Genomic DNA, 27,379 nt, shown 5'->3' on the forward strand with positions numbered 1-27,379 from the left:
TCCGAATTTGGAGGATTTTTGGATCAAGTTAGTCTGGGTCTTCACTTCAGACCTGTTTGCCTTGGGAGACCATACCAGGAGCATACTGCTCCAGATGACTTACAAAACTTAACTGATTGTTGTTTGTTTTTAGCAGTAGGGCAAAAAAATGTATTAAAGTAATCTTTTATTTATTAAGAAGGATTGGTTGGGCATTTGGATTTTTGAATAACCTTGCTGGTCCTGCAAATAAGCATGAAATAATTAAAAAGAACTACACAGAAAATCCTGAAGTATCAATACTGAAAAAAAAAAAGGCAAAAAAAAAAAAATACAGTTTTTAGCTTAACTGCACAAAAAGCAACAGGAAAGCAACAAAAACAAAACAAAGGTAAAACAGGCAATAAAAGAAAGTGAGGTCAGCTTCTTTCACATTAGTGCTGCTAACATTTGAAAGCCACACCTTCTTTGACTGTGACTCATCAGTGTAACATTACCACAAAGGATTTGCATTTCTGTATAAATACAAGAAATATTAGCTGTTTAACCAGCTGAAACATCTATCCTTGCACATACTTATTCATTATTCCTACTTAGAAGTTGAATGGGTGAATGGAGCCTATCTTTAATCTCTTACATGTAGTGATGGTCATCATCAATGTTTTCAGAACAAATGGGACTTTTTGTAGCCTGCAAGGACAACCTGTTTATCCACTGCTGTCAAAGGATGGTGATATCATAGTTGGAGGGATTTTCCCCTTCCACAGGACTTGGGAAATCACAGAAGTGTCCTATAAAGTCAAGCCTTCACCACTGAACTGTGTGAGGTAAGCAGACAGACAATGTGAGATATTCATACACTGAAAGGAAAGGTACTATTTTAAGCAGTTTATTTCATTTAACAGTGTTAATGAGGCTTCGACATATCATCCTGAAAATGCCTTTGCATATCTTTTTTCCTTAATCCAGTCTTGATTTCAGAGCAATGCAGTATTCACAGTCCTTGATTTTTGCAATAGAAGAGATCAACAACAGTTCCTCTTTACTCCCTGGAGTCTCACTAGGCTACAAGATCTATGACACATGCAGTTCCACGGCTATGGGGGTTAAAATGGCCATGGCACTCGTTAATGGAAATGAGAACTCAACACTGGATGAGCCCTGCACAAAGCCAGCACAGGCACAAGCCATAATTGGTGAGACATACTCATCAGTGTCAATGGCTATCGCAAAGACTGTTGGACCTTTCAGCATTCCCTTAGTAAGCATTTAATCAATATTAATTTCAATAATAAGACCAATAAAACCATTAAGTAAAATGTTTTCTGAATTTATTTTTAATGTTAAATGCAATTAAAATTTAGTCTAAAAATAAGAATAAACAGAATCTCTGACATACGTGTGTGAATCTGTTTTTAGATCAGTCATGATGCCACCTGCGAGTGTCTCAGTGACAAAAGAATATATCCCACATTTTTGCGCACTGTTCCCAGTGATTACTACCAGAGCAGAGCACTGGCAGAGATGGTGAAGCACTTTGGCTGGACATGGGTCGGGGCAATCAGAAGAGATGATGTTTATGGTAACAGTGGGATGGCTGCATTTACTGAAGCTGCAGAACAACTGGGCATATGCTTAGAATATTCCCTTCCATTCATCAGAACCTATGCACAAGAGAAAGTGCTGAGAATAATCCAGCAGATCAAAAGCTCTACTTCTCGAGTGATTGTGGCGTTTGTCACTTATTGGGACTTGGAGATTTTGCTGGATGTATTTCATGAGCACAACATTACTGGATACCAGTGGGTGGGAACTGAAGGTTGGATCTCTGATTCAACTGTAGCCAGAATGGATAAGCACAAAATACTGCAAGGAGCCATAGGACTAGCTGTACCCAAAACAACAGTGACGGGTCTGAAGGAATTCATATTGGATATAAATCCACTGAAATCTGCAGGTGGCGCCATTTTTACAGAGTTCTGGGAGACTTTATTTAATTGCAAATATACAGTGCAGAATGACTCAAAAGATACTACAGTGTGTACAGGACAGGAGAAACTGTCTGAAATAGAAAATGAATTCACAGACATGACCATGATGCCCATTTTCAATAATGTGTATAAAGCAGTATACGCTATTGCCCATACACTGCATGACCTTCTGGGATGCACGCAAACATGTCCTACAAAGAAACAGCCTGATCCTCTGACTGTGAGTTAAAAGTCAAGCACAAATCTTAAAGTTTCAACCTTCAAGTATGTGCTAAGCTTTTTTATTTTGCTGTCATTTAAACTTTGTTCTATTTGCTCAGTTTCTAGAACATCTCAAAAGAGTGCGCTTCAAAACCAAAGATGGTGAAGAGGTTTATTTTGATAAAAATGGTGATCCTGCATCTAAATATGAAATAATAAACTTGCAAACTATTGAAGATCAACATGAGTTTGTCACTGTTGGATATTATGACTCTTCTTTATTTGCTCATAACAGATTAGCAGTACAAATGCCCTCTATTTTGTGGGCACAAAATACAAGCCAGGTACAGGGATATAACTGCATGTCTGTCTCAATAAATAATGTATATTTTATATAAGGTTTGTAAAAATGTCTAAATTATACGTTTGTTTAGGTTATTAAACATTTTTTTTGATGATAGGTGCCGGTGTCTGTGTGCAGTGAGAGCTGCCCTCCAGGCACCAGGAAGGCTATACAGAAAGGAAAGCCAATTTGCTGCTTTGACTGTATACCATGTGCTGAAGGAGAGATTAGTAACATTACAGGTACAAACATTCAAAAAAGCCAAAACAGAGTATTGTTGGTAGTACAGCTAATCAGAAAATATTATAGAATATTTGTGATAATTAATTGTAAACTGTTTCCAGTCTAGAAGCTTTTCTCCATGTTTTAAGAGATAGAAGACAAATGCAATATTATATAAAATACAATCCTTTAGTAACTTTCCTTCTGCATCTAACTTCTTTGTTATTTATTTTATTTATTTCTCTCTGACAGACTCGATTAAATGTGAACAATGCTACCAGGACTACTGGTCAAATACACACAGGAATGAATGTGTAAAGAAGGAAATTGAATTCTTGTCGTATGAGGAAACGATGGGAATTCTGCTAACAGCTGTTTCAATTATTGGTACATTTATGACAATAATTATAGCAATTATATTCTTTAAACATAAAAATACCCCAATTGTCAAAGCCAACAACTCAGAGCTGAGTTTCTTGTTGCTCTTCTCTCTGGCTCTGTGTTTTCTCTGCTCACTTACTTTCATTGGTCAGCCCTCTGAGTGGTCCTGTGTGCTGCGTCACACAGCGTTTGGGATCACCTTCGTCCTCTGCATCTCCTGTGTTCTGGGGAAAACAATGGTGGTGTTAATGGCCTTCAGAGCTACACTTCCAGGCAGTAATGTCATGAAATGGTTTGGGCCTCCACAGCAGAGACTCAGTGTTCTTGCTTTTACTCTCATACAGGTCTTTATTTGTGTGCTTTGGTTGACAACATCTCCTCCTTTTCCCTTCAAAAATCTAAAGCACTACAAGGAAAAGATCATTCTAGAATGTGAGTTAGGTTCAGCTATAGGTTTCTGGGCTGTGCTGGGTTATATAGGACTATTGGCTCTACTTTGCTTTGTTTTAGCTTTTTTGGCTCGGAAGCTGCCTGATAAGTTTAATGAAGCCAAGTTCATCACATTCAGCATGCTCATATTCTGTGCAGTTTGGATCACCTTCATCCCAGCTTATGTCAGCTCTCCTGGAAAATTCACTGTAGCTGTGGAGATATTTGCTATTTTGGCCTCAAGTTTTGGTTTGTTATTTTGCATCTTTTTTCCAAAGTGTTACATAATCATACTGAAACCAGAGCAGAACACTAAAAAACAAATTTTGAATAAAGTGCCAGTTAAGTGAGCTGAACGTTCACGATTAGTATGCCTTATTATAAAGCACATGACCCTGACAATTCTATTAATAGTAAGTTGCCAATTTGAAACCTCTTAAAAGGGATTTTTTTTAGAAAATCAGTATAATTTAATTTCTGAGATGTAATCAAAATGAGAGTGGTTTGATGTGAACATTTTAAAGAAACTTACTTTGGCTTTAACGACAGCGTGCACTCAAGCTTGCATCAAATCTACCCATCAAAAGACAGGCTTCAGTGGAAGAGATAAGACTAAAATAAAAGCCAGTTTTTAATTTTTTACATTTTACCTGTATTAGCTTTGGTTTGTTTTAATTGTTTATTATGCTTTTATATATTTATTTATGTTTAAATAAATGAAATCCCAAATTTCCAATGTGGCTTTTGGAAAGCTGTCTAGATATTTTGTCAATATCTTTATATTTTATGCTCTTGGAATATGTTCCATTAAAGTTTTACCCTACCCAGAAGAATTGTTTTAATGTTTACAAAATGTCTGTCCACTTTTTTCCCACTTATTTGTAACTTGTTTATTTATTATAGACACATTTAGCCAATTAATATATAGTAACTATAATTGGCTAACTTAACAATAAATAAAAAAAATAAAAAATAAATAAATAATTTATAACCTTTTAAATGATTTTTGGGTCAACATCAGTATAATATCCCTCTGGTGTCCCCAGTATAATCATTTCTCATCCAAAATGGTAAATGGTAAAGTTTTAGTCTGAATAAACATATTATTATTAAAAAGAGGAATCTTCCTATTTACTTAAAAAAGCCATTTAGCCATTTTGATTATTCATTGTGCCATTTTCATTAAAATATTAATCTATTTAAATCAAGAACTGCTGTCCACCATGTCATTTGATATAATTGACCTCAATGACATCAACGCTTCCATATTGTTTTATCTTCAATGGACTGAACATATGAGCTGCATTTTCAATTTATATAGGTATATAAGTTAATTTGACTTAGTATTTTTCAGGTACTGTCAATTTATATATATATATATATATATATATATATATATATATATATATATATATATGGTTTCCCAAAAAAAATTCACATCATTTGAGATGTGAATATCTGAGTGAGAGTTACTGAGAGTAACTACATGTCCTAGGCAAATGAAATTAAATAGGCTTCATGTTGAACAATTCAAGATTTATTCATCACAATTCGAACAAGAAATTCAGAGGGATGTAGATTTTATAACCGATTTCGCAAAGCTGATTGACGATATCTTCCGATACTGGTGGTCGTCCAGATCCCTTTGCCCTGCACAGACAGCCTTCCTCTTTGAATTTTCTGTGCTATGTCCAAATCTGCTTTCCAGTTGGTGCATTTTTATTGAATTTTCTCAAAAATGCACGCTGCACACTCCTGTTTGACTGTGTTCGAGCATATTCTAACACGCAAAATGCCTTTTCATTTCTAGTGAACACCATTCTTCAACCTGAACCTCATTATTTGAGGGATAACTGGCTATGTTATTAGACTATGAAATGATGTAAATTTTTTTGGGACACCCTGTGTGTGTGTGATATATATATATATATATATATATATATATATATATATATATATATATATATATATATCAATCAATCAGTCATCTTCAGTGGTCAGGACCCCCATGGACCCTCACAGAGCAGGTACTATTTGGGTGGTGGATCATTCTCAGCACTGCAATAACACTGACGTGGTGGTGATGTGTTAATGTGAGTGGATCAGACACAGCAGTGCTGCTGGAGTTTTTTTTTTTTTATACTTGCACTTGTACAGCGTGTGATTTAATGAAAAAGGTTTCAAAACACCAAGAGACAACTTGAGAAGAAATACCTAGATGGCTGGTTTATCCTGGAGATATGTGCACATGGCAGGTCAGCCCAAGACCCACCTGACCACCTTGACGCATCCCACATATCGAGAGGCCAGCTTTCAGGTATCGAGATACGAGACAAGTCCTTTGAGATGAGCCGGAATGACTTTGCCATGAGGAATATGGGCCTCAGTCACCTTCTCTAGTTGGCTGTCCATTTCTAAGTGTCCAAGATAGCCCAAACAGTGGTTCAGAACATCTGCCAAACATAATGACAGGGACAGACTAAATGCTCAGCTGCGGAAACCCCAACATTAGCCTCCGTCTCTGGGTACCTATGGGAAAAGTTTTCCAACTGACATTCAATGCCACATTGTATTGTGGGCATATTTAGCCCTGAGTCTGGGTCACCCCTGGGTGTTCTGAGAACGGGGATGCAGTATCTCATTGCAGAGCCTGGGCCCAAACGGATGTGGGGACATATAGCATAACTAGGGGACCTCGTCCATTGTCAGAATCCTGTTGGAGGGCGTCCCAAATGGAGGTCTCTTTGCAGGGCTAGGATCTGTGTGCTAGGCATCAGTGACAGTACAGGACAAGGTCAAACTGGTTGAAGTATAAAGCCTATCTGGGTTGGGAGTGGTTGAAGTACTTGGCACCCCAAATATTTGACAATTTTTAATGATATGTGCAGACTAGAAACTCCACTCCTCGGGGGTTAGCTTCACAGCAAGAGGCTCTTGGTTGCCGACATCGTAGAGCACCCACTTTAGAGTCATCCATCTTCACAAGCAATGGGACAGTGGGTTCGGGCAACTGGAAAAACAGTGTACGTCAGACAGTGTTGATGTCCTCAAATGCCTCCTTGGCTTCAGGAGTTTTCTTACTGAGGGTGGTTAGGAGCTGCTGTTATCCTATTATTTCAAATAAATTGCTGGAAAAAATTAGAGGTTGGTTGTTCAAAACTTGCTGGAAAACTCACCTACCTTGGGCTATGTGCTTGTCTAATATCCTTCTATAAACGGAGTATCAGCCAGGTGGAAGATGCACCATTCACTTACCTGAAGGGCATCACCAGGTACTCTTAGTGATCAGAGGGCATGCTGGTCAGGAAGTCAATCCAGAGACTGTCGCTGCAGCCAGGGAAAAACTAAGATGAGCAGTAGGTCAGGGGCTTGGGTCAAGAGCAGTGATATCTGCTCCATATTTGAACCCAATTTTTCACCTTCAAAGTGTCTTAGTTACCAGCTGCCCCAGAGTCAAAAAAGCTCTGATATTGTACCAGAGAGGGTAGCATCTAGACAAATGCTTGACTGCTCGTGAAAAGAGCAGGGTCCATCACAGGTCTCCCTTCCTGTGACTCAAGCACCCATAATGGATGTTTTGCCCTCCTGCATATGGGTGTCCTATTCTTGGTGGAAAATACAGGCACTGACCAACTGAATGGGCTGTTCTCAAGGCTCAAGCAAGTTGTTGAATAGAATAGAGCATTATCATGGACAATGCCATCATCCGTAAATACTCACCAGTGTTCATCTCCTACCTATAAGGAGTAGGATGGTATTACAAGCTCAGGACCACTAAAGCCAAAAGACATGGCAAGTTGTCTAGGGTCTACTTTATCTATTTTAGTTCTAACTGTAACAATAGCACACTGTCCCTACATTCAGTGTGTAGCATGAGCCTAAGTAAAAGTGTATGCCTAAATCTAGTTGGAAACCCCCAGCAATGGCCAACTCACCTGCACCCTCAGAGTCTCTAAGTCACCTGGAAAGGGTTGGGGCCAGCTCTTGTCTTGAGCCCGTGGTCAACCAGCTCAAGCCATATCTATGATAGCGTACAGGTTTTTTTAGTTGGAATGGAATGAGTACTCTGACAAAAATCCAAAATATAGGCAAAAGGAGTATCCACAAGAAGGGACAAGAGCATGAGAGAGAAAGACGGGTCCACCCATCGCCGTTCCACTGCTTGTCTTTCCAACAAACCACCACTTCCCGCCGTTGGTCTCCTTTCTTCCGACTGAGCCCCATCACCATTAATAAAGGCATACATGAGGTGGTTGGTGTGGTTCCAACATGAAAGTCAGTATGTACCCCTAGCTTATAACTTTTCCTAACATCTCTCCCCTAAAGAAAAAAAAGAAAAACAAACAACAAAAAAATAATAAAACAAACCAAACCCATACCATCACATTTATCTCATCTAACACCTTTTCTTTTTATTTTTTTCCCTTTTGTTTTTATTTTAAATCATCGTCACCTTTGTTTTCTTCATATACACAATATTTCCACAATACAGGTCTCATAATGGCAAATAACAAACAATATTCAAAATCATTACTAGAGAAAACTTCACTTCAGTAACTTTAGTAAATTTCCTAAATATGACTTGAATGGGGCATAAAAATCTGGTGCAGCCAACATTGGCTCACATGTTAACACTGCTGTAATTTGCCCAAAGGCCTTTGCACAAGCACTAGATCAGGTAAACTTAGCCCCCTTCTTCAGGAGGTTAGTCAGAGGTCCCACACCACAGCAAAATTAGGAACAAACTGCCTGTAGAATCCATACATGCCCAACACCCGCATCAAATCCCTGTATGATTTTGGTACTGTTAGATCTACAATTGCTTGGATTTTTGCCCACTTCGGCATTACCTCCCCTTGCTCAACCTAGTGACCCAAATAAGTGACCTGACCTCAAGCGATCTCACACTTTTCCAAATTGACAAGTCTAGCCTGATGTAAACTCTGTCACTGGTGCATTCTTCATCCCAAAAGGAAGAACCTTGCAGACAAATAAAGAATCAGAGGTCACAAAAGCAGAGATTTCTCTTGCCCTATCTGAGAGCGGAACCTGCCAGTAGCCTTTTAGCAGATACATTTTTGACACATACTGAGCTCTACCAATACAATCTATACAATGCTCTAACCAAGGAATAGGAAAAGCATCTGTCTTGGTCACTTGATTCACCTTTCAATAATCTATGCACAACTGCAGTAAATGATCAGGCTTGGAAACCAACACCATGGTTGAGCTCCAATCACTCTGCCCTGCTTCTACAACACCCATCTCTTCCATATATGTCAGTTCTTGTTTAACTATACTTAGTATGGATGAAGACAGTCAATAAAGGTGCTGTTTAATAGGTACAACATCAACAGCCTCAACATCACACACTACTAATGTGGTAAGACCAGGCCTTTCTCAAAACACCTCAGGAAAATCACTTATCAAAAATATCCTGTTGCAACTCTTTTGACGAATGACAAAGATGTCCATTTAGGCTCTCCATGACAAGAGGGTTAAGCAACCATGCACCCACCGGTTCCAACATCACCATCTCGCTACACACTGGAGATGCAGATGTAACCAGTACCTCTGCTGCACAGCCGTGATAAGGTTTAAGCAGATTAATGTGACATAGTTTAGATTTTCTCCTACCATCAGGAGTTCTAATCATATAATTATGATCACTCACTTTCTTTATGAATGTATGTGGCCCACTAAAAGCCACACTAAGACTGTCACTTCACATAGAGGTTAAAATTGAAACCTTGCCCCCAATTGCAAAGGCTCTGTCCACTGCTTTTTTTATCATAATAGCCCTTCATATGCTTCTGTGCCCCTTTCAAATTTTCTCTTGTCAGTTCACACACACTGAAGTCAATTGTTCTTCAAAACAACACACATAGTGAAAAAGACTGCCCCCTGCCTCCTGTCCCAGAAGTTTCTCTTTGGCCATCTTGAGGGGCCCATTGAGCCTGAAAACCAACTTGAATGGAGTAAAACCTGTGCTGTCATTCAGTGAATCTCTTACAGCAAACATAATAAAAGGCATGGCACAATCCCAATCTACAGGAAACTAAATACAATATGCCTTAATCATAGACTTCAAAGTCTGACAATACATTTCTATTGCTCCCTGTGACCGTGCATGATAGGCTAAAGACACAATCTGAGGTGGCCTCCACTTGCACATAAGCATACCATCCTAGTGATAATAACCCTCGGCCATCTCCTTACTCTCTTCAACTGAAGCTGCTGTCACTCTAAAGTCAGACAGGACAGGCTTGCTCTTTTGCTCTTTAAGAAGAACATCACTAAACTGAAGACTTATACAAGGACTATATAACTGGGGAAAAGAGGAACCTACTGATTTAGTTTGACACTTCTTGAGAGGCTCAGACAAACTGACTGGATTCTTGGACATCAAAGGAAGGAAAAACTGCAGGATACTCTTGCCCGAGCAGGGCCTTAGCTAGTTCTAATTCTAACTTTACAAACGCTACTGCCTCTTCTCCGTCCCTTTGGATTAATGCAAATTCCCTCTCTTTTCTTGCCAAATCTCTCTCTTTTCGACTATCCTCCTCCTGCAACTCTTCTTTACGCATAACTGATTCTACCTTCATATGTGAAACTCTAAGACAAAATAACACTTCACTTATCATTTCACTTTTCTTGGCTTCCGGAGGAACTGAATGTACTAATTTAATTAAGTTAGGCTTTGAGAGTCTGACTAAATGTGCAAAGTTTACTTCCTGCTCCAAAAACTCCTCTGGGTCAATTTCAGCCACTGTAACTCTATTAATCCAATATCGAAGACACTAGTATGCTAGCTATATTGTAACACAATATAGCTAGCTTATGTCAAAACCAATACACTGGAAAAAATACAAAACCTATCAATGTATTGTGGAAAGCTACTAGCTACTCACAAATTCAACCTTCTAAATGACACAGCCTCGTTTTGTATCGCTACATTAACCAAAACATCAAGAAAATACAATACAAATGAGCTGCTTATTTAACAAACACGGCCATTTAATGTCACCACTTCCACAAAACCAAGCACATACCCAACACTGTTAGCATGCTAACCACGATTAGCAGCAATGCTAAACAATTACGAACACGAGTCTACTACAGAAACATCGAGTCCATGTAGGGCCTCGGAGGACTGTGGATCACCATGGGAGGCTGCTGTCTGGACAGGCCCGGGTACTTTCTGCATGCATGACGCTTTGTTGGCCAAGGCAGTCTTAAAATGCTGGGTCTGTGTAACTGGCTCAGTCTTGCTGGGTGAGCCACCCCCTGAGAACTAGGAATAGAACCAAAGGCAGAGCAACTTAAGACTCAGGAAAACTAGTGAAAGAACTCAAAGTATCACAAGGACAAGCTGAATGCTATCAAAACCTCAAGATCTGTAACTTAGAGTATATAGAAAGGGCAAATAAATCTCGGCCCACTAGCGGCATGAACCACGGTGAGAGGCCTAGGAGTTCCCACTGCGCTTCTGCTGAGTCTTAAAATAAAGTAAATGTAGGAAGGGAGCTGTTGATAACGGCCTCTACATTCAAAACAAAAAGAGAAGAGATAAAAAATCTCTTACGCTGGCACAAAATTACACAAAAAAGAAAAGCGTCTAAATGCACAAAGACAATTCGAGAACAATGGGAGAGGAAAAACAGAAAATACCGGCTTAGTCTGGAGATATGTGCACGTGGTAGGTCAACTCAAGAAAGAGCACTGAGCAGTGTGAGAGCTCCACTTAAGTAAGCAGGTTAACAAGTGATGCTGGCTGCCTTGATTACAAAGGGGGAGCTCTATGCTTCTTTGTGCTGACTGCAGCCAATCTAGCTTCTACAGCTACTTCTTTCAATTTTAACAAAAAACAAAAAAAAAACTTCATATAGTACTGCTTTATATAATATAGTGGTTGTCCTGTATACAACATTTTGGAGATCTGAAACAATCCTGAACAGGCACAAGCTCACTGGACAGCACAGGATCTGACACGTGTACCCTTAGCAAAAAAGGTTAGCACAGAAGGCTAAAGGTGCTGTATGCAATTGGAATAACCAAAGCATTTACTTGGCCACATTCAAGACATAATACCAATAAAACAACAAAATCCTGGAGTAACTCATTTAGTCACAAAAGTTTTTCCAATTTCTTCTTATTTTACACAGACCTTCTTTACCCGTACAGAGCAAAGTCTGTGAGGACTAATAAACAGAGGTGATGAGATAAACATCATTTAACCTTTTCGAAAGGTTTTTAACCTTTTTCAAGAGGTTCCAACACTTCTCAATCAACAACATTGACCCTGACTGTTTAACAAATGTTCTATGAACATACTACACAAAACTGGGTGCTGTATGGTATGTTACTGTATTGTTAAGTACACAATTTTTCAAGCTTAAGCTTAGCAAGTTGTAAGATGGTATTAAGAAGCTGATCACATTAAGAGCTGGAATGTAGGGTCGGTAAAGAAACTTTTGCGAAAAGAAAAAAAATGCGAAATATGTCCAATATATAACTAATATATTAACTTGCGCAGCTATCTGAGGAAGCCAGCACAAGCTCCTTGGCATAAACATAACTGATTTAATTTCAGTTGCATAACCTTAACTGATTGAAAATTGTTTCATGCAACAGAGCAAAACATTAAGTTATTTACCTATTGATTGATTATCCTTTAAGAGGAACAGGTTGGACAATTGGATGCCTGAAAGAAATTATTGATGACAGAGAAAAGGGTATTACATACCAATACACATGACTATACAGATATTTTTAACATATTAAAATAGAAAAATGATGAAACCTAAATAAAATGGAAAAAAATACTTTTTTTAACAAAACTGCAAAAGAAGAAAAAAAAGGTAAAAAACAGGCAAAAGAAATATTGAAACCTAATTCTTTAAGTGCTGCGCACATCTAAAAGTCACACCTCCTTTAACTGTGGCCCAATCAGTGTAACATTACCATAGAGGATTTGCATTTCCATCTCTATAAATACTACAAACCCGTCCTCTTCAACCAGTTGATGAATCAAACCTTGCACACACTCAATCATTATCTCTACTCAGTAGTTGAATGGTTGGATGGAGTCTATCATTACCCTGTTGAATGTGGTGATGGCCATCATCAATTTTTCTAGAACAAATGGGAATTTCTGTAGCCTGCAAGGAGAGCAGGTATACCCACAACTTTCGAAGGACGGTGATATCATAGTTGGAGGGATTTTCCCCTTTCATAGGACTTGGAAAATCACAGACATGTCTTATATGATCAAACCATCACCACTGAATTGCGTGAGGTAAGCAACAAGAAAAAACACAGAGTGACAAAGTGAGACTTTCAAACATTAAATGAATATGTATTGCTTTTAAGGTACATTTGATAGTAGTAATACAGTTTCTAGATGTCATACTTGAATTATGAGTGTATATCTGTCTTTTTCTAATCCAGTATTGATTTCAGAACCATCCAGTTTTCACAGTCCTTGATCTTTGCAATAGAAGAGATCAACAACAGTTCCTCTTTACTCCCTGGTGTCTCACTGGGATACAAGATGCATGACACATGTAGTTCCACGGCTATGGGGGTCAGAATGGCTATGGCACTTGTTAATGGAAATGAGAACTCAATATTGGATGAGCTCTGCACAAAGCCAGCCCAGGTGCAAGCCATAATTGGTGAGACATACTCGTCAGTATCAATGGCTATCGCACAGAGCATAGGACCTTTCAGCATTCCCTTAGTAAGTATTTAAACAGTTTTTTTAATCAATATGAAAACCACAAGGTAAAAAGAAACTTGGCCTTAGCTTTCAATGTTAAATCCTGTTAATATCTGGCATAAAAAATATGACTAAATATAAAATCTGACATACCTGTATGAATCTGTTTTTAGATTAGTCATGATGCCACCTGTGAGTGTCTCAGTGACAAAAGGAAATATCCCTCATTTTTGCGCACTGTTCCCAGTGATTTCTACCAAAGCAGAGCAATGGCAGAGATGGTCAAGCAGTTTGGCTGGACATGGGTGGGTGCAATAAGAAGAGATGATGACTATGGTAACAATGGGATGGCTGCATTTACTGAAGCTGCAGAACAGCTGGGCGTTTGCTTAGAATATTCCCTTCCATTCTTTAGAACCTACTCACAAGAAAAAGTGCTGAGAATAATTCAGCAGATCAAAAGCTCTACTTCTCGAGTGATTGTGGCGTTTGTCACTTCTTGGGACTTTGAGATTTTGCTGAATGTATTTCATGAGCACAATATTACTGGATATCAGTGGGTGGGAACTGAAGGTTGGATTACTGATTCAACTGTAGCCAGACTGGATAAGCACAAAATACTGCAAGGAGCCATAGGGGTAGCTTTAGCCCAAACAAAGGTAACAGGTCTGAAGGAATTCATTCTAGATATAATGCCACTTCAGTCTGCTGGCGGCGCCATTTTTACTGAATTCTGGGAGGCTTTGTTTAATTGCAAATACACAGTGCAGAATGACTCAGAAGATACAACAGTGTGCACAGGACAGGAGAAACTGTCTGAAACGGAAAACGCTTTCACAGACTTGTCTTTGATGCCCATTTTTTGTAATGTGTACAAAGGAGTATATGCTGTTGCCCATACCTTACATGACCTTCTCGGGTGCACGAAAACATGTCCTACAAAGAAGCAGCCTGATCCTCTCACTGTAAGTTAAAAGTCTGTTTAAACACAGATTTACAATTTAAAGTTTCATAACTTTGCCATGTATGTAGCACCAATTCAGAAATATCAGCCAAAAACTTGTGATAATCTTTCAAATGTGGTAATTTAAACTTTGTTCTATCAGTTTCTAGAACATCTCAAAAGGGTGCGCTTCAAAACCAAAGATGGCGAAGAAGTTTATTTTGATAAAAATGGTGACCCTGTTGCTAAATACGAAATAATAAACTGGCAAACTATTGAAGATCACCATGAGTTTGTGACTGTCGGACTTTATGACTCTTCTTTCCCTGCTCAAAATCGATTAACTGTAAAAATGGCCTCTATTGTGTGGGCACAAAATACGAATCAGGTACAAGGATAAAACAGCACTTTGGTCTCAGTAAAGCATGCATTCTTTATATAAAGTGTGTATAATATGTATAACCAAATATTTTTAAAGTTACTCTACATTTATTTTGATGATAGGTGCCGGTGTCTGTGTGCAGTGAGAGCTGCCCTCCAGGAACCAGGAAGGCTGTGCAGAAAGGAAAGCCTATCTGCTGCTTTGACTGTATACCATGTGCTGAAGGAGAGATCAGTAATATGACAGGTACAAACAATCACAAAAGCTGTATCAAACTATTCAAAGTATTCTTGGTATTAGTTGCTATTGTAGGCTTTTACTCCTTTAACTAGAACATATTCTACAATATTTGTGATAACTAAGTCTAACCTAAAAGTTTTTCACCATGTTTTAGGAGACAATGTCAACTTCATAAATAAAACAGCCATCTTTCCTGTCTGCATCTAACTCTTTTGTTGTTCATGTTATTTATTTCTCTCTGACAGATGCAATTAAATGTGAACAATGCTACCAAGACTACTGGTCAAATCAACACAGGAATGAATGTGTAAAGAAGGAAATTGAATTCTTGTCATATGAGGAAACGATGGGAATTCTGCTAACAGCTGTTTCAATTATTGGTACATTTATGACAATAATAATAGCAATTATATTCTTCAGACATAAAAATACTCCAATAGTAAAAGCCAACAACTCAGAGCTGAGTTTCTTATTACTCTTCTCACTGGCTCTGTGTTTCCTCTGTTCACTTACTTTCATTGGTCGGCCCTCTGAGTGGTCCTGTGTGCTGCGTCACACAGCGTTTGGGATCACCTTCGTCCTCTGCATCTCCTGTGTTCTGGGGAAAACAATAGTGGTGTTAATGGCCTTCAGAGCTACACTTCCAGGCAGTAATGTCATGAAATGGTTTGGGCCTCTACAGCAGAGACTCAGTGTTCTTGCTTTCACTCTCATACAGGTCCTTATTTGTGTGCTTTGGTTAACAACATCTCCTCCTTTCCCCTTCAAAAATCTAAAGCACTACAAGGAAAAGATCATTCTAGAATGTCAGTTAGGTTCAGCAGTAGGTTTCTGGGCTGTGCTGGGTTATATAGGACTGTTGGCTCTTTTGTGTTTTGTTTTAGCTTTTCTGGCTCGGAAGCTGCCTGATAACTTTAATGAAGCCAAGTTCATCACATTCAGCATGCTCATATTCTGTGCAGTTTGGATCACCTTCATCCCAGCTTATGTCAGCTCTCCTGGAAAGTTCACTGTAGCTGTGGAGATATTTGCTATTTTGGCCTCAAGCTTTGCTTTACTATTCTGTATCTTTCTCCCAAAGTGTTACATAATCATACTGAAACCAGAAAAGAACACTAAAAAGCAAATTATGGGAAAAGTGCCGGTTAACTGAGCTCCATGTTCACTATTATCATGGCTTTATATAAATCGCAAGAGCCTTGTAACTGTAATTTTAATTTGTTAAAATTTTAAAACAAATTATCTTAAAAGGGAAAACTCGAGAACTTTTCAATAATTTAAAATAATTTCTGCACAGTCAAATGATCTTAGGAACCAAGGATCACAATGTCTAAAATAGAAACAATATTTGTAATCCAAAGATTTTTATACATAATGTTTAAAGAAGTAACAGTACTAAATTTGAAAAAAAAACAAAAAAACAATGACCTGCATGTATTTTTTCACAATGAATGGATTAAAAATTATATGTGTTGAAGGCCAAATCCTTATACTAAAGTAACGTCTCGGGCATCAAGCAATAAATTGGAAACTGGCAAGTTCACCAAGAACGGCACATTCACATGAGATCGTTTTGAATAAATTATTTTCACATCTTGCTGATTACACAGATTTTTTTGACAAAAAAAATATAAATATATAATATATATATATATATATATATTACGCTTTTGAAATATGTTTTATTAAAGGTTTTTCTTTTCTTTTGCTTCTTTCTGATTACATTCATTGGGATCCAAAACTCTGAGATGACTAGTGAATATTCTTCTACTTTGCATCGTTTGTTAATTTAATATAATTATTACAATCATGATAATCATGCATAAATTTTATATGTATTATATTAAACCAAACAGTGGTACAACGGTCTAAGTGCTCTATCATCAAGAGTTGACGGATTTGATCCCTGGTGATGCTACAGCCATCAGTGGCCAGCAGTCCATGAAAGCAAAACTGGACTCTAGGTGGGTAGGATGGCGTTCCTGTACCCCAGTCAGTGTGACGCAAGCCAGCACAGGCTTTCTGTTAGTTGACATTACAGAACTGGCGGTAAGCACTAGTCGCTAAGTATCCAATGGCGTTGCCTTAGCAGCAGTTCGCAACAATGTGGTGGCTGGTGTCACATGACATGGAAGAAGCTTCAAGTCGAGTCAAGTGAAGTTTGTGCTGGCCTTCACCCTTCCTCCCTCCTAGCATCAGCCACACAGTCTGATTAGTTGAGACTTAAATAGTGGGCTGAACTGGAAATGACCAAATTTGGGAGAAAATAGGAAAATGCACCCCCCCAAAAAAAACTCTTGCGAAATCCAACCTGATATCTCTGACTGATTACTATTTCACATTTTACTGTGAATGGTTCCCAGATTAAAGCATGTTTGTTCCCTCCTTACTTTGCAACACAAAAAATCTTAATGACTGCTGCTTTAAATAAATATACAACTGTCTAAAGCTCTCGTGCAATCCTGAACAGGCCCTGGCTCACTCGACATGACAGGATTTTAAACAAGTGTACGTTCAGCAGAAAAGATTAGCTGCCATGTGGTCTCCACCACTGTGGAGATTCAACTTGGACTCTTCCTGGCTCTTCTCACTTGTACTCCTGCAAGTGATCTTGGACTTGTTGACTGCCTCATATATACCCTTTTGTTTGACTTCCGTGTTTGCAAAGTCTCTAAGATTTCCACTCAGTTTCTTTTGTATTGTTTTTCTGTTTTAAGCCCTCACTTTGTCTCCTGGTTTTGTTAATAAGAATCTACCTTTGCTATTGCCTGCTTGTGTTTGACCCCCGCCTGTTATATGGACTCTGATCATTGGAATGCCCCAAATAAATCATCTTCCCATTTGCAACCTGCTACAGCCTCCATGTTACAGAAGACTTTGCTAAGCAAGGCTGCTGCGCTTAAAACCCCCAAACAACATAAAGACTCTCTCCACATCACCAGCTTACCCCTGCTTTTACTAGAGGGAGCCAGAACTGTGGAAGAGTGAGTGCATCTGCTATTTGGTCCACTTCAATGAGTCTTTCCACTCTGAGTATGCTAAAGTGGCCTTTGTGGTCCTGTTACTGCGAGGGCCTGCCTTAGACTGGGTGGCGCACGTGTGGGTCTCACATAGTGAGATGGCTCACTCACTAGAGAATTTGAGGAGCCTCTTCCAGTCTGCCTTTGGCCTGGTGCTGAGAGAGGACCAGGCTATCTAAGGGATTTTTTGGGGGGGGGCTATACCGATACCACTCCAGTCCCTGCGTAACCGAGTGGGGCGATGGGGACACAGTGGATGCAGAGTCCCCGACAGCAGAGGAGTGTCCCACAGCACCGTCCAGAGCTTCAAAGAACACCAGCAAGCCTGCACTGGATTCCACAGCATTGCCCAGAGCTCTAGAGAATGCCTGTGAGACAGCACAGGGTTCCAAGGCTCTGCCCATTGCTACAAAGAGCACTGGCACGTCGATGCCTGCCCTCAAGGCTCCGTCCAGTGCTACAGACAGCACTGGCCTGTCGATGCCCGCCTTCAAGGCTCCGCCTAATGCTACACAGAGCCCTGGGATGTGGATGCCTGCCCTCAAGGCTCCACCCAGTGCTACAAAGGCAGCTCTTGTTCCAGTTTCCCATCCTGATTCGATACTAGTTTCCAGAGTCGCTGCTCTTTCAGTGCAGGTTTCCTGTGCAGCTCCTGTGCCTGCTCTCCATCCTGATCTGGTGCCGGCTTCCCAAGCTGCTGCTCCTCCAGTGCTGATTTCCTATGCAGCTCTTGTGATGGCTCCACACACTGATCTGGTACCGGCTTCACAAGCTTCCTCTTCCAGTGCTGGTTCCCTGGGAAGCTCCTATGCCAATTCCCTCACCTGATCCAGTGCTTGCTCCACGTTCAGCTCCTTTGCTTTCTACGCAAGCTGCTTGAGTGCCAGCTTTTAGGATGGCTACTCATCAGGCTTCCCAGTTTCTCACGTTTACAAACATTTTAGTCAATGCCCTTGACTTTTTAATTTATGTTTAATAAAGATACTGTAAAAATGGTAAATAATTGACATAATTTGACATGCCTTGCAAGCTGAAAGATAGCTGGTATGAAAGGTTAGTACACAGGAAAAAAAGCCAAATATGGCCAACATTGAGCACTCTGGTTAATGAATTTATGCAGCTAAGTGAGAAAGCCAACGAAAGCTCCATGGCAAAATCATAACTAAAATGTAATTTGTACAGAATACACCTAGATGGCTGTCATTTGTTTTATCTAATAAAGCAAAACATCTTAGTAATTTACTTATTCATTTATTTTACTTTAAGACAGATTGGGTGAACATTTGGACATTTCATTAAAATTGTTCATGTCAGGAAAATAGCTAAAACATAATAATAAATGTTACCAAAAAAAAAAAACAACAATTTTAAAGTATCACCATTGAAAAATGTGGAGCTTAAAGTTAAAAACAAAGATTTATTTATTTTTTTTTAATGCACAAAAAGAAACAAGAAAGCACCAAAAAAAAAATACATAGGTAAAAGAGGCAAAAAGAGACTTTGAGGCCTAACTCAGATTACTGCTGCTCATATCTGCAAGTCACACCTCCTTCGACTGTGGCCCAGTAGTGTAACATTACCGTAGAGAATTTGCATTTTTTCTGTATAAATACTGCAAACACGTTCCTGTCCAACCAGATTAAAGATCAAACCTTGCACACACATCATTTCTCCTAACCTATAGCTAAATAGGAGGATGGAGTCTATCTTTACTCTCTTGCATGTCTTAATGGCCATCATTAATTTTTCCAGCACAAATGGAACATTCTGTAGCCTTCAAGGAGAGCCTGCATACCCAAAACTTTCTAAAGGTGGTGATATTATAGTTGGAGGGATTTTCCCCTTTCATAGGACTTGGGAAAACACAGACATGTCCTATATGGTCAAACCATCACCACTGGATTGCATAAGGTAAGTAGCAAGACAAACTGAGATATGTAAACACTGAATGAAAATGTATAACTTATTTTTTAAATTAGATTAATTAGAATATATAGCAGTAAATAAGCTTCTAGATGCCATCCTTAAAATGTCTGTGTATCTTTTTTTTTTATCCAGTGTTGATTTTAGAACATTCCAGTTTTCACAGTCCTTGATCTTTGCAATAGAAGAGATCAACAACAGTTCCTCTTTACTCCCTGGAGTCTCACTGGGCTACAAGCTCTATGACACATGCACTTCAACGACTATGGGGGTCAGAATGGCTATGGCACTTGTTAATGGGAACGAGAACTCAACCTTGAATGAGCAATGCACAAAGCCAGCACAGGTGCAAGCCATAATTGGCGAGACTCAATCACCAGTATCAATGGCCATTGCAAAGAGTGTCGGACCTTTCAGCATTCCCTTAGTAAGGAAATTTGCCAGTTTTATCAATAATAAAATATTTAATAAAATATCATTCCAGAACACATGCTTAATGTAAAATGCACATTATATATGGCATAAAATGGCATGAGAAATAATGACTGAACATAATACCTGACAATACTTGTGCAAATCTGTTTTAGATCAGCCACTATTCCACCTGTGAGTGTCTCAGTGACAAAAGTAAATATCCATCATTTCTGCGCACTATTCCCAGTGATTACTACCAGAGCAGAGCACTGGCAGAGATGGTTAAACAGTTTGGCTGGACTTGGGTGGGTGCATTAAGAAGAGATGATGATTATGGTAACAGTGGGATGGCTGCATTTACTGAAGCAGCAGAACAGTTGGGAATATGCTTAGAATATTCTTTCTCATTTTTTCGAACTTACTCAAAAGAAAAAGTGCTGAGAATAATCCAGCAGATCAAAAGCTCTACTTCTCGAGTGATTGTGGCATTTGTCACATATAACGACCTAGAGATTTTGCTGAATGTATTTTATGAGCACAACATTACTGGATATCAGTGGGTGGGAACTGAAGGTTGGATTACTGATTCAACTGTAGCCAGACTGGATAAGCACAAAATACTGCAAGGAGCCATAGGGCTAGCTATCCCCAATACAACAGTGACGGGTCTGAAGGACTTCATTTTGGATATAATTCCACTGAAATCTGCAGGCAGTGCCATTTTTACTGAATTCTGGGAGGCTTTGTTTAATTGCAAGTTTACAGTGCAGAATGGCTCAGAAGATACAACAGTGTGCACAGGACAGGAGAAACTGTCTGAAATAGAAAATGCCTTCACAGACTTGTCTCTAATGCCCATTTTCACTAATGTGTATAAAGCAGTATATGCTGTTGCCCACACTCTACATGGCCTTCTGGGCTGCACACAAACATGTCCTACAAAGAAACAGCCTGATCCTCTCACTGTAAGTTAAAATTCTGTTTAAGCGCAGATCTTAAACTTCACAGATTTGGCACATGCGAGTAGCACCAATTCAGAAAAATCAGTTAGAATGCTGTACTTTTATTAAGAAGTGTTAATCTTTTTCAGGTGTAGTAACTTTATTTTATTCTGTCAGTTTCTAGAACATCTCAAAAAGGTGCGCTTCAAAACTAAAGAAGGCGAAGAGGTTTATTTTGATAAAAATGGTGATCCTGCAGCAAAATATGAAATAATAAATTTGCAAACTGTTGAAGATCACTATGAGTATGTCACTGTTGGACTTTATGACTCTTCTTACCCTGCTCACAATCGATTAGCAGTAAAAATGGCCTCTATTGTGTGGGCACAAAATACAAGCCAGGTATAAGGATAAAACTGCAGTCTGGTCTCAGTAAAGTCTGCATATTTAATATAAAGAGATATGACTATTTTTTTACTGTAAATTACTGAACATTTACTTCATAAATGATCATAGGTGCCAGTGTCTGTGTGCAGTGAGAGCTGCCCTCCAGGCACCAGGAAGGCTGTGCAGAAAGGAAAGCCATCTGCTGCTTTGACTGTATACCATGTGCTGAAGGAGAGTTCAGTAATATGACAGGTACAAACATTCATGTAAAAAAAAGAGTACTGTATGTATTACTAATGTAACTTGAATATATTATGGAATATTTGAGATAATTAAGTTTAAGCTGAAGTTTTCCTCCATGGTTTAGAGAGTAGGAGACAATGGCAACATTATATGTAATGCATTCCCCCAATTACTTTTAGTGTACATTAAACCTTTTTTGAAATTAATGTTATTTTTTTCTCTCTGACAGACTCGATTAAATGTGAACAATGCTACCAAGACTACTGGTCAAATCAACACAGGAATGAATGTGTAAAGAAGGAAATTGAATTCTTGTCGTATGAGGAAACGATGGGAATTTTACTAACAGCTGTTTCAATTATTGGTGCATTTATGACAATAATAATAGCAATTATATTCTTCAAACATAAAAATACCCCAATAGTCAAAGCCAACAACTCAGAGCTGAGCTTCCTGCTGCTCTTCTCACTGGCTCTGTGTTTCCTCTGTTCACTTACTTTCATTGGTCGGCCCTCTGAGTGGTCCTGTGTGCTGCGCCACACAGCGTTTGGGATCACCTTCGTCCTCTGCATCTCCTGTGTTCTGGGGAAAACAATAGTGGTGTTAATGGCCTTCAGAGCTACACTTCCAGGCAGTAATGTCATGAAATGGTTTGGGCCTCCACAGCAGAGACTCAGTGTTCTTGCTTTCACTCTCATACAGGTCCTTACTTGTGTCATTTGGTTAACAACATCCCCTCCTTTCCCCTTCAAAAACCTACAGCACTACAAGGAAAAGATCATTCTAGAATGTCAGTTAGGTTCAGCTATAGGTTTCTGGGCTGTGCTGGGTTACATAGGACTTTTGGCTCTTTTGTGTTTTGTTTTAGCTTTTCTGGCTCGGAAGCTGCCCGATAAGTTTAATGAGGCCAAGTTCATCACATTCAGCATGCTCATATTCTGTGCAGTTTGGATCACATTCATCCCAGCTTATGTCAGCTCTCCTGGAAAGTTCACTGTAGCTGTGGAGATATTTGCTATTTTGGCCTCAAGTTTTGGTTTGTTATTCTGTATCTTTCTCCCAAAGTGTTACATAATCATACTGAAACCAGAAATGAACACTAAAAAGCAAATGATGAGTAAAGTTCCAGTTAAGTGAGCTGCACACTCACTATTAATATGGTGTATCTCCCTATTATTTCAATGCGGAAAACCAACAATTAAAAAAAATCTTCATAATTCAATCTTCGAAAAGTAAACAAAAGCAAAAAAAATGGTTTGATGTGAAGAGAAACCTGCTGTTTTTTTGTTTGTTTGTTTGTTTGTTTTTCCTCTATAATGGTTCTAAAAACCAGGCACAAATACAGCCATCACATCAGACAATGTGTTAGAAATCATTTAAAGGCAATAGCTTTCTGTGAGGAAGCTTTTAGACACATTTAAGGCTTTGGAAGACTGTTTCCTATCACCTCATCACTGTGAACAATTGTAAATTTTTAAGTTTGCTATAATGACACATTTCACATCTGATCTCTAAGAATGACACACAAGACCAAAAGCATGGAGTCAAAGAAGAGATGAGACTACAAAAAAAAACAAAACAAAAACAAAAACAGAGGCCTTAACAAGTGTCATAAGTGCTTACATTGAATAGTGACCTAGAAATAGTACAGAATGCCAAATATTTATTCATCATATTCATAGTCCTATCTTTGCTTTGTTTTAAATTTTTAATAATTCCAAAAACACTATTTTGTTCGTTTATAGGTTTGAATTAAATTTCTATAGATTATTTGTCAAAATCTGTATACTTTATGCTTCTGAAATATTTTTCATTAAAGTTCATTTTCGCTTTTTTCCAGAAAAAAAACGCGGAAAAAATGTATGTTCACTTTTCCACTTACCTGAAGGTTGATAAATTATCATAGAAGCATTTTGCTAATTAGCATTTAATTATAATATATCATTAAGCTAATAACTATAACCAAAAGCAAAAACAGTTATTTTTTACTACATGATAATAGTTATTACATTACTAAAAAATTAATCCTTCTCATGGTATGGTGCCTTTTCAATGCAAGCAGGGACAGAGAGTTATGCCATCTCGAGTATTATCTCTTTTTAGGTTCTCCCTTAGCAGAAAGTTCAAATTCTGACAATAAATCTGGAAAACAGTTTAATGGCTGGCAGATTCGAAGAGTTCAGTTTACATCCCAATACCAAAGAAAGGAGACAAAGAAAGAGTGTACAAACTATCACACAATTTACTTCACATCACACGCCAGAAAAATTATGTTTACGATCATTCAATACAGACTACAGCTTTACAACAAAAGAGAACTGCCAGGTATGGAAGCAGGATTCAGGAAAGGCAGATGAATAAGAGATATCACTGGGGATGTATCACTAGATAATCAAACATGTCAAGGCATCAAGAAGGATGCCAAGAAAGCCTTCGACTGCACTGACCACATAAAGTTATGTAATGTTCTCAGGAAAATGAGAATACCAGAGCATCTTGTCATTCTAATGATGAATCTCTATACTGATCAAGAAGTCACAGTCAGGACAGAAAATGAACAGATAGTCTGGATCATATTGATGACGGAGTTAAGCAAGGAAGCATACTCTCACCATGAAGAAACATCAAAAAACTCTGATATGCAGACAATACAACAAAAAAGTGCAAAAGTGCAAAATCTGAAAGACCTGTAAGCCCTAAAATTACCAATAATGGAGAAGATTTTAAGTTTTATGATAACCTCCACAAGGCTATCAGGCCTGAAAAATCCCACACAGCAGTGATTTAAATTATAGACTATGATCAGACTTGTTACAGGTAGATGAGATTGCACTTGACGGCACATGGTGCACCACTATGATAAAGCACAAGCAGGGGATACATTTTAATTGTACTAAAGAATGGAGAGCAAATAAAAGCTACTTAAGAAGAATATGCATATGTTGCAAACTTTTTCTTGACTTCATCTAACTTTTTTGTTCTTTTACTTGACTTTTGAATGTCTGTGATGTACTGGTGACCTGTCCAGGGTTTTCTACCTCCCCCGCCCAATGACCGCTGGGATAGGCTCCAGCACCCCCCACCCCACCCCCACCCCCCCCGCAACCCAGAAGGATAAGTGGTTTAACAAATGTGTGTGTGTGACGTTTGAATGTTAATGTCAATCTCAGAGATTTTGACAAAATAAACAAATGAAAAAATAATCAGAAGTAAAGATGAGGAGGGGCTCACCACTCTGAAAGACTGGACAAATAGTGCAACAATTCAAAAACATCGTTTCTCAACATAAAATAGCAAAGAACTTTCACTTACCATCTATGGTACAAAATAACATTAAAAGACTCAGAGAATCTAGAGAAACCTCTGTATGCAAGACACAAGGCCAAAAACAGTATTTGCTGGCCATGATTTTTGGACCCTCAGACAGCACTGCATTAAAAACAGACATGATTCTGCAGGGGAAATCACTGCATGGGCTCAAGAACACTTTTGAAAACCACTGTTTGTGAAAACAGTTCGTTGCTGCATCCACAAATGTGAGTTAAAACTTGAATGTGATAAACTTGGCTTCATTTAACTTATCAGCAAAGAATAAAACGTACATGAACAGGATCCAGAAACGCTGCCACCTTCTCTGGGCCCAAGCTTATTTAAAATGGACTGAGGGGAAGTGGAAAAGTGTCCTGTGGTCCAACAAATCAACTTTAGAAATTATTTTTGGAAATTATGGACACTGTGTCGTCCCGTCTAAAGACCACTTAGCTTGTTATCAGTGCACAGCTCAAAAGCCAGAATTCATGATGGTATAGGGCTGCATTAGTGCACATGGCATGAGTGACAGGCACATCTGTGAAGACACCATTAATGCTGAACGATATTTACATGTTTTGGCAACATATGCTGACATCCAGATGCGTCTTTTCCAAGGAAGGTATTGATTATTTAAGCATGACAATGACAAACCTCATTCTGCATGTATTACAGCAGCATGATTTCGTATTAAAAGAGTCCAGGTGCTAAACTGGCCTGTCTGCAGTCCAGAACTGTCACCACTAATAATATTTATCACATTATGAACTCAAAAATATGATAAAGGAGACCCTGAACTGATGAGCAGCTGAAATCCTATATCAAACAAGAGTGGGAAAACACTTCACTTTCAAAACTACAGCAAATGGTCTCCTCAGTTCCCAAACACTTACAGAGTGTAAAAGAAGAGGTGATGAAACACGTCCCCGTCCCAACTTTTTTGGAACGTTTTGTTGGCATCACATTCAAAATGGGCATATAATAATACTCATTTTCAGTTTCAACAATTGATATGTTGTCTTCTTAGTAGTTTCCTTTAAAAATATAGTTTACATGATTTTCCTATCATCACATTCTCAATCCAGGGTCTCTGGATCAGATCCAGAACAACCTCAACTGGCTCCTCTCAATGCTGAGGAGTAGCGGCGTGTAGCCCACCACCCTGCCACTTGTATTCATGATCTCATTCTTTTGGTCATTACCCACAGCTCATGACCATAGGTGAGGGTCGGGATGTGGACTGACTGGTAAACAGAGAGCTTTGCCTTATGGCTCAACTCCCTCTATGCCACTACAGTCTGGTGCAGTGACCGCATTACTACTGCCACTTGTCCCAGCCTGCAGCCGATCTCATGATCCCCTCTTCCCATCACTTGTGAACAAGACCCCAAGATATTTAAACTCCTCCATCTGGGGCAGGTCCTTTCCCCTTACCTGGGGTGGGCATGCCATCCTTTTAGGCTAGGACCATGGACTCAGACTTTGAGGTGCTGATCCGCATACCAACTGTTTCACACTCAGCTGCAAACCGCTTCAGTAAGTGCTGGAATCATCCATGCGATCCAGCCAAAAGAAAATCATCATCTGCAAATAGCAGAGACGCCACCCTCCGGCCTCCACACATAATGCCCTCCCGAGCTTAGCTACATCCTGACACCCTGTTCATGAATATCATGAACAAGAGTGGAGACAAGCCACAACCTTGGCAGAGTCCAACGCTAACACTGAATGAGCCTGACTTAATGCCGAGCATATGAACACAACTCTGAATGGCCCGAAGTAGAAGCACTGGCACCCCATACTCCTGGAGCACCTCCCATAAGATATCTCGGGGAACACGGTCATAAGCCTTCTCCAAGTCCACAAAACACATGTAGTCTAGGTTGGCAAACTCTCATGCCCCTTAACATTCTGTGAGAGGGTGAAAAACTGACCCATTGTTCTACGGCCGGGATGGAATCTGCATTGTTCCTCCTCAATTTGAGGTTCGATTATTGGTCAGAGTGAGCAGCGTGATACCCGGGTAGTTGGCACACACTGTCTGGTCCCCTTTCTTAAAAACAGGGACCACGACCCCGGTCTGCCAGTCCAAGGGTACTGTTCCCGAGGCCCATGCAATATTGCGGAGGCATGTCAGCCAAGACAGCCCCACAACATCCAGAACCTTAAGGCTTTCCAGGTGAATCTCATCCACCCCTGGTGCCTTGCCACCGAGGAGCTTCCCAACTACCTCAGTGACCTCCATCAGGGAAATGGAGCCTGACACGCCAGAAGCCTCTGGCCCTGACTCTCGTGAGGGAGGCACGTTTA

The 27,379-nt window shown here is 39.3% G+C and overlaps 1 protein-coding gene and 2 pseudogenes across 1 annotated transcript; all 3 read left to right on the top strand.

The window, feature by feature from the left end:
- The first annotated feature begins 591 nt into the window (after nucleotides 1-591).
- LOC118818402 lies at nucleotides 592-3,553 on the top strand (annotated as a pseudogene).
- Nucleotides 3,554-12,629: 9,076 nt separating this feature from the next.
- Nucleotides 12,630-15,985, top strand: LOC118818495 (extracellular calcium-sensing receptor-like). Its single transcript, XM_036585751.1, has 6 exons — nucleotides 12,630-12,844; nucleotides 12,997-13,288; nucleotides 13,441-14,232; nucleotides 14,374-14,598; nucleotides 14,715-14,838; nucleotides 15,078-15,985. Exons 1-6 carry the CDS (start codon nucleotides 12,630-12,632, stop codon nucleotides 15,983-15,985), a joined length of 2,556 nt encoding a protein of 851 aa, XP_036441644.1.
- Nucleotides 15,986-19,548: 3,563 nt separating this feature from the next.
- LOC118818496 lies at nucleotides 19,549-27,332 on the top strand (annotated as a pseudogene).
- The last annotated feature ends 47 nt before the right edge of the window (nucleotides 27,333-27,379 follow it).

The sequence above is a fragment of the Colossoma macropomum genome, unplaced genomic scaffold (assembly GCF_904425465.1).
Source record: "Colossoma macropomum unplaced genomic scaffold, Colossoma_macropomum, whole genome shotgun sequence".
In the NCBI taxonomy this organism is placed as follows: Eukaryota; Metazoa; Chordata; class Actinopteri; order Characiformes; family Serrasalmidae; genus Colossoma; species Colossoma macropomum.

Coding starts and splice junctions, on each gene's coding strand:
- LOC118818495 (XM_036585751.1), top strand. CDS start 12,630: ATGGAGTCTATCATTACCCTGTTGAATGTGGTGATGGCCATCATCAAT. Junction 13,289..13,440: donor GACCTTTCAGCATTCCCTTA/GTAAGTATTTAA, acceptor ATCTGTTTTTAG/ATTAGTCATGATGCCACCTG. Junction 14,233..14,373: donor AGCAGCCTGATCCTCTCACT/GTAAGTTAAAAG, acceptor TTGTTCTATCAG/TTTCTAGAACATCTCAAAAG.